The sequence below is a fragment of the Nothobranchius furzeri genome, chromosome 13 (assembly GCF_043380555.1).
Source record: "Nothobranchius furzeri strain GRZ-AD chromosome 13, NfurGRZ-RIMD1, whole genome shotgun sequence".
NCBI lineage: Eukaryota > Metazoa > Chordata > Actinopteri > Cyprinodontiformes > Nothobranchiidae > Nothobranchius > Nothobranchius furzeri.
The window spans coordinates 3,174,517-3,182,297 of record NC_091753.1 but is presented as its reverse complement, the minus strand read 5'-3'; the positions used below and the strand labels follow the sequence as shown (position 1 = coordinate 3,182,297).

The 7,781-nt window shown below is 44.2% G+C and overlaps 1 protein-coding gene and 1 long non-coding RNA gene across 3 annotated transcripts; one reads left to right on the top strand and one right to left on the bottom strand.

Annotated features, from left to right (window-relative positions):
* Window positions 1-2,217: 2,217 nt before the first annotated feature.
* On the top strand, window positions 2,218-5,107 carry LOC139062447 (spectrin alpha chain, non-erythrocytic 1-like). 2 transcript variants are annotated; one of them, XM_070543310.1, is made up of 7 exons: window positions 2,218-2,364; window positions 3,568-3,690; window positions 3,761-3,978; window positions 4,063-4,167; window positions 4,252-4,356; window positions 4,432-4,464; window positions 4,537-5,107. In XM_070543310.1, exons 5-7 carry the CDS (start codon window positions 4,324-4,326, stop codon window positions 4,876-4,878), a joined length of 408 nt encoding a protein of 135 aa, XP_070399411.1. In that variant the 5' UTR covers window positions 2,218-2,364; window positions 3,568-3,690; window positions 3,761-3,978; window positions 4,063-4,167; window positions 4,252-4,323; the 3' UTR covers window positions 4,879-5,107. The 2 variants fall into 2 exon arrangements, with proteins under 2 accessions (XP_070399411.1, XP_070399412.1); XM_070543311.1 differs by having other exon boundaries at window positions 4,537-4,769.
* A 1,914-nt stretch (window positions 5,108-7,021) lies between these two features.
* LOC139062450 (uncharacterized) lies at window positions 7,022-7,419 on the bottom strand. The gene is made up of 2 exons (XR_011515986.1): window positions 7,295-7,419; window positions 7,022-7,207 (listed from the first exon to the last, which is right to left on the bottom strand). It is a non-coding gene; the product is annotated as an uncharacterized lncRNA (long non-coding RNA).
* Between the last annotated feature and the right edge of the window lie 362 nt (window positions 7,420-7,781).

Here is a 7,781-nt window from a genome sequence, read left to right as displayed (position 1 = left end):
CCCCCATTACCCCAAAGAGGAATGGAGTCATTAGCACTTATGGTTTTTAAATGGCACCCAGAATTATGTTGCACGAAGCACACTTTCACATCATTCTGGGTTCATTTGTGTGAAAACAAGGTCCAATCAGGCTGAAACGTTACAGGAAGTTAGAATCTATTGAGTTGTAAGTGATCTGAACGTTTCATGATGATAGCACTTTCCTAAGGGGGTCAAACCATGTCCCAAAGGTCACCGGATCTGGTGTCAATTTAAAGAAGTAGTCCAGTTACACATTTGTGGGCTTATAACGTGGCTTCTGAATGTCCTAGAGAGATCAGGTTTGTTTTAGTATACTCCAATTAACAGCCCCTACAACCACAAAAAGGAATGGAGTCATTAGCACTTATGGTTTTTAAATGGCACCCAGAATTATGTTGCACGAAGCACAATTTCACATGATTCTGGGTCCATTTGTGTGAAAACAAGGTCCAATCAGGCTGAAACGTTACAGGAAGTTAGAATCTATTGAGTTGTAAGTGATCTGAACGTTTCATGATGATAGCACTTTCCTAAGGGGATCAAACCATGTCCCAAAGGTCACCGGATCTGGTGTCAATTTAAAGAAGTAGTCCAGTTACACATTTGTGGGCTTATAACTTGGCTTCTGAATGTCCTAGAGAGATCAGGTTTGTTTTAATGTACTCCAATCAACAGCCCCTACAACCACAAAACGGAATGGAGTCATTAGCATTTATGGTTTGTAAATGGCACCCAGAATTATGTTGCACGAAGCACAATTTCACATCATTCTGGGTTCATTTGTGTGAAAACAAGGTCCAATCAGGCTGAAACGTTACAGGAAGGTAGAATCTATTTAGTTGTAAGTGATCTGAACGTTTCATGATGATAGCGCTTTCCTAAGGGGATCAAACCATGTCCCAAAGGTCACCGGATCTGGTGTCTAAAGAAGTAGTCCAGTTACACATTTGTGGGCTTATAACTTGGCTTCTGAATGTCCTAGAGAGATCAGGTTTGTTTTAGTATACTCCAATCAACAGCCCCTACAACCACAAAAAGGAATGGAGTCATTAGCACTTATGGTTTTTAAATGGCACCCAGAATTATGTTGCACGAAGCACAATTTCACATCATTCTGGGTCCATTTGTGTGAAAACAAGGTCCAATCAGGCTGAAACGTTACAAGAAGGTAGAATCTATTGAGTTGTAAGTGATCTGAACGTTTCATGATGATAGCACTTTCCTAAGGGGGTCAAACCATGTCCCAAAGGTCACCGGATCTGGTGTCAATTTAAAGTAGTCCAGTTACACATTTGTGGGCTTATAACTTGGCTTCTGAATGTCCTAGAGAGATCAGGTTTGTTTTAGTGTACTCCAATCAACAGCCCCTACAACCACAAAAAGGAATGGAGTCATTAGCACTTATGGTTTGTAAATGGCACCCAGAATTATCTTGCACGAAGCACAATTTCACTTCATTCTGGGTCCATTTGTGTGAAAACAAGGTCCAATCAGGCTGAAACGCTATAAGAAGGTAGAATCTATTGAGTTGTAAGTAATTTGAACGTTTCAAGATGATCGCACATTCCTATAGGGGGTAAAACCATGTCCCAAAGGTCACTGGGCCTGGTGTCACTTTAAAGAAGTAGTCCAGTTACATCTTTGTGGGCTTATAACTTGGCTTCTGAATGTCCTAGAGAGGTTAGGTTTGTTTTAGTGTACTCCAATCAACAGCCCCTACAACCACAAAAAGGAATGGAGTCATTAGCACTTATGGTTTGTAAATGGCACCCAGAATTATGTTGCACGAAGCACAATTTCACATCATTCTGGGTTAATTTCAAGCCCCCACAATGCCGCTCAGAAAATGGTCCCAACCCGGAAGTAAGAAAAATTGCAGTTCCACCCTCATCCGCTGGGGGCTGGTACCAGAAGCGAGCAAATCCTCATTGACTCCCATGTTAAAAATGCCATTTTCACAGCAGAAATAAACATGTTTACAGCCTGGTTCAAAAAATGTTTTTTTGTCTAAATTATCTAGTTTATACTCATGACAACTCTGAGGGGGGTGAATTTTTTTCTCACTCTTCTGTTTAAGTGTATTGAAAGCCTAAAATTCTGTATAATTAATGAGCATCCGACACACGTGACCGCCGCCTCAGACCCACGTGACCACAGAGCTAGCTCCGTGGAAAGGCCTCAGTACAGCCTCGGTCTCTCCTGGAAACTGTGTCGGGATTTTGAGTCTCTGTGCTTGTGAATTCTGTTTTGGATAATATTGGTGCAATTGTTGGACAAAATGACTTGCAGTGGTATTAATTGCACTAATAGAGCGTCCAAGGAGTCTCCACTTCATTTTTTTCGGTAAGTTAAAATCTATATTTGTATTTTATGTCACTGCTGCCTTTAAACTAGCTGAGTTTACCGAAGTAGCTAGCTAACTATCAGTTTAACATGTAGCATGTACTGTTTAACCATGAAATTTAAATGTAAAATACGGTAAAATAATTAATAGGGCATATTTAAATGGGTAATAGGGTAAAACCCAGTGCATTTAAGATAAAAATGGGTTGAAATATGACGGGGCGTGCCGCTTGGGGGGACACTTCTGTGCTCTATTCTTTCATCCGGTAATCCCCAGCGGTCAGGCCGGGCAGGCTGATCGATGCGGCGCCTCGCTGCTGCGGGCTGACTGCTCGTGGAACTCGGAGACAGATCTGACCGGAGAAATACTGCAGCTCGTTGAGAAGTCTATAGGGCATACAGCGTTTCCCTTAAATCCCACTGCCACGCCGACAAGATCCCAAGTTTCTTTGTTTTTGTTGGCGCTGTTTACCGAAGAAGCAGCGGGAATACCAGCAACTTTCATCAGACTCGTAAAGTTAGTTTTTGCAGGGGACCCCCTGTATTTTACTGCTCCCTCCTGCAGTCTTCCCCTATTAAAATTTAAAATGTGTAACTTCATGTATTGGGATGAATGACTAATATTCATGTTAACTAAAACGTTAGGTATTTAGGGGGAAAAAACAAAATAATAAACATTATACAGATGTCAAATAAATCAAACTGTAATTAAACTATATATTTTCAAAGTCTAGATTCTGGATAAAATCCAACAACATATGCTTTATAAATAAACACTACGCATGGCTTTTACACACACACACACACACACACACACGTTACATTGTGATTTCTTAGTAAATATTCTATTTGGCGAGAGATAAACTTTATTGTATTTATCCTAGTGAATCTATAATTAAACGGGTAAACTAGCAGTAGTACATCCAACATCAAAGAAAGTAAAATGTTATTATCAGGAGAGGGAGAATGATTAAGTGGTTAGCAGCAGTGTGCTAGACGATGGCCCCTCCATGAGGCCACCACAGCTCAGCAAAGCATCATTGTTGCTTCTTCTGGGGAGAAAAACACTTACAGAAAAAATTAAGTTAACAGCTGAAATAGCAGGAAATAATACAGTTAAAGAGCAGATAGTAGAAGAAAGAAACCCCTAGGTTAAACTGGTCTGTCTACTGCATAATGCTGAACTCTAACATGTGTCCTCAGGGAAGGACCTGATTGGTGTCCAGAACCTGCTGAAGAAGCACGAGGCTCTGCAGGCTGAGATCACAGGTCATGAACCTCGCATCAAGGCTGTCACCCAGAAAGGAGAGACCATAATGGAGGAAGGTAGAGCAGGTCTGGTCCTGACATGTTTCTGAGGTGTCTGCAGGTTCTGGCTCACTTTGTTTGGGTCCAGGTCACTTCGCTGGTTCAGAACCCTCGGCCCGTCAGAACATTCTTATCCACCACGTTCTAACACCAGACCTGTTAACCCGACAGCAACAAGTGGCTCCAACTGACGATGAGACCGGGAAGGAGCTGGTTCTGGCTCTGTACGACTACCAGGAGAAGAGTCCTGGAGAGGTCACCATGAAGAAGGGCGACATCCTCACGCTGCTCAACAGCACCAACAAGGTTTGTGTGCCCTTCACAGCCGAGGAACGACCTCCAGCTCAGAGCGAACATCTCCACACCTGCTTTGTGTTTGTGTGACTTTAGGTTGTTTTACTTGAACTCGCGTCTTTAGCTGAATGAGGATGGAGAGACGGGTCGGACCTGGAGCAGGTCGAGGTCTTGCAGAAGAAGTTTGACGACTTCCAGAAGGTCGGACTTTTCCTCCTCTCTGTCTTCCAGCAGCAGCTGTCAGATCAGCTCAGGTGATAATCAGCAGGTGCTTTTGTCCTGCAGGACCTGAAGGCCAACGAGTCCCGCCTGAGGGACATCAACAAGGTGGCATCTGAACTGGAGTCAGAAGGTCTGATGGCTGAGGAGGCTCCTATGGTTCAGGCTCAGGTGAGCGTCACCTGTCTGCAGCAGCTGGTCCCTCTCACTTCCTGGTTTGTTAACTCTGCTCGTCTCTGTTTGTAGCAACAAGAACATCTGGGTTCTGCTCCTGGAAAGGTGCGTGTTGTCCTCCGCCTCCACCAGAACCAGACGTGGTGTTTTTGTTACCACTCATTTGTTTGTTTACAGGATGAAGCCGACTCTAACCCCGGCTTTCCACAGGAGTCGTCAGCAGCACGTTTACTGCAGCAGCACGTCATAGCTGCTGATAGGAACCGCTGTGGTCAACAGAACCTTTTCCACCGGAGCCGTCAGCAGCGCGAGTCGGCCACGTCTCAGGAGCAGCATGTCGCGGCCTTTACGCGCCGGTTCTATTTTCTACGCGCGACGCCTCTGAAACGGGTCAAGTTCGACATTTTTGGGGAAGGAAAGACAGGAAATCGGACGCGGAAATTGAGAGAAGCTACCGAGATTTTCAGAATAAAGAACGTACTGCCTTCCGGTTGCTTTACTTTTAAAAAAGGTTACTAACTGAGCGGCCCCGTGAGAAGTTATCACCTAGCTAGCGGTCTCCTTTGTTTTTCAGGTCCGTATTGGCGATTATAAAACGGACAGAACATAAAACACAAACCATGTTGTAGTTTTCTCCTGCTTGTTGTTGTGTTTACTGACGAAGTCACTCGAGTGACTTCGTGCTCGGTCGGTGACAGCTGCTCCCCTGCTGCTTCGCGTCTCGTGGGAAGGGCCAAGCAGCAGCTTACGCGAGCAAGACGTGCTGCTGCAGTAACGTGCTGCTGACGGCTCCCTTGGAAACCCGGGGTAACACGGCGTCACCCTAGAAGGTGAGTTCATTCAGCTGATCAGAGGTCACCTCTGATGGCCGCAGTCACGGCCGACCGTGCTGACATCACACAGGAATTCAGGTGACCCGGCAGGCACCAGGTGCTGGTGAAAGTGGGGACATGTCAGCTGGTTGCCATGGCTACAGTTATCTTTATGCATCTGTATGACTGCTGACTGGTGTGTGTTTCCTGTGACCTTTGACCTCAGACCGTACGGTTGGGCGTTCAGACGACGGCTAACTTTAATTCCATCAAGGTAAGAGGAAGCTCTTCCCTTCCTGTCTGAGCGATCCGTCTCCAGGTTTCCTCGTCCGGCGTCCAGCCCGCTGGCGTCCACCTTCATCTCACTGGGTTTGGTTTCTCTCCAGGAGCTGAACAACCGCTGGCGCTCGCTGCAACATGCTGGGCAGCGCCCATGAGGTGTAGCGCTTCCACAGGTACCCCGCACACTTATGCACCGCTTACGGGTCAGTAGAGTTTGGACCCACACTCAGACGGAGTTCTGATGTCTTCTCAGAGACGCTGATGAGACCAAAGAGTGGATCGAGGACAAGAACCAGGCCCTGAACACAGACAACTACGGCCACCACCTGGCCAGCGTTCAGGCTCTGCAGCGTGAACATGAAGGCTTTGAGCGTGACCTGGCAGCTCTGGGTGATAAGGTCCGCATTCCTGATCGGTACCAGGACCCGAGTTGTCTCTGGAGACACGTTCTTCATGGTTCTGGTGACTCCACCCCAGCCGTTCCTGATCAGCGATCAGCGGGGTGCTTTCCTATTTAAGGTGGATGGAGGACACAATTTGACGCCAGAAGATTGCCTCAGTTTTGGTAGTAACCAGCCACTCGTGTTACCTCTAGTGTTCCTAGGATTAATGTTATTTCGTAGTGTTTTTGCTCTTATATTGGATTTACCATTCTTCAGGATTCCTGTCGACCTCATTGGATACTGACCTCTACTCCAGGATTTGGATATTCAACACACGGACCTTATCACCACCCTCCATAACCCACCTCTCATCTCACCCAGTGCCCCATCCACCAGGACGCCCCGCTTCTCTCCACCTCTGCTCCCTCTCCTGCGCTTCCCCCGGCTCTCTACCTCTCCCTCCTCCAGCCAACACATACACCCACCACAGTAAGTCTGCTGAACACCTCTGCCTGCATACAATGGATTTTGAAACCAGAACCTAAGCTCACCTGTGTTCTCCCTCCTCCAGATGCTGAGCTGTTGTTGCAGTTCCAACCACAGACTTATCTGTGCACCTTAAGTTCCTCCTTATAAATAAATCATTTTTTCCATCAGTTTTTGGTCAGTGTTGTATTCTGCATGTCTTGGGTTAAGTACCTTCCTCCAAACATGACACTCCTCCTCAAAGAGCAAATCTGTTCAGCACATTCTGACAGACAGACCACCATTCTTCTGTCATGATGCTGTACAGGACATTTTTAGAGTTTTTCTTTTTAAAGATAAATAGGATTACATTTAAATAGCAATACTTTCACATTATCATTTTCCCACACTTCTGTATAACTGTATTTTGTTGTTTTTCAATAAAGAATGACAAACTATTTAAGTTTGGTTTTTGTTGCACACAAATATATATCTGTAAAAAATATCTACAAAGCTAATGTTTACATAACAAGTATGATTGGGTTTTGCAATACGGCACTCAAGTTTATTTTAGTAAGATTTTTAAACCAAGTAAAGTTAGTTAAGAACACATTTCTATTGTCTGCTAAGAAACTGTTGGGATTTAAAATGGGCCTGTTGTACAAATAACTTGTAAATGATTATTCCTCACTTTTGTCTTAACCAAAGAAATTCCAGTAATTGAGCAAAAACATTTATTTTTAACACTACAGTTTATAAAACAGGGCGCAAAGTGTCGGCACATGTATGTATGTCGATGGTCCGCCCCAACCGAACCAGGAGACACAGACGTCAGGGAGGCCAAGGTTGTCTCTGCAGCTCTCTGGGCACCACGCCTCACTCAGCTGTCTCCAATGATCCAAATGGCTATGGAGAAAAAAATAACAGGTTTGTCATAATTGTTTAAAGTACAAAACCATACATGAAGTGGTGAGACAGGTATGTGGAACTTACACTTGCTTTGTGTAGCTGATGTTGGAGACACACAGGCTGCCATGGTGACATTTAAACAGATCTAACAAAAAAATAAAAATGAAAATTAAAAACTCCCAGACCTCATGTCATATTTACTAATCAGCTATGGCTGATTTATTGTTTGGATCACAGTGAGTTACACTAATTCTAATATGTTTTTATTTCTATTATACATACATACTTTTTAACTGTTATTTTCACGACTGTTATCAGGCTCTCTTGTTCTGGTTCTGATGATAATTCCGTGTCTTCCAGTAAGTTATCTTGTGCTTACTTCATCTGTAGAATGTCTCTTTACTTTTGGTAAATTGTACTGAGTCCAGAATAAAGACTAGTTGGCTGTACAAGATACAAACAAGTATCACATTTTGGAAATATATGAAATGTATTTACGCTGCTAATTTAGCTCGAATACTAATAACTGCAATATTTTCCGGACTATAACTCGCACTTTTTTACATATTCT

Coding starts and splice junctions, on each gene's coding strand:
- LOC139062447 (XM_070543310.1), top strand. CDS start 4,324: ATGGCTGAGGAGGCTCCTATGGTTCAGGCTCAG. Junction 4,357..4,431: donor CTCCTATGGTTCAGGCTCAG/GTGAGCGTCACC, acceptor CTCTGTTTGTAG/CAACAAGAACATCTGGGTTC. Junction 4,465..4,536: donor TGGGTTCTGCTCCTGGAAAG/GTGCGTGTTGTC, acceptor GTTTGTTTACAG/GATGAAGCCGACTCTAACCC.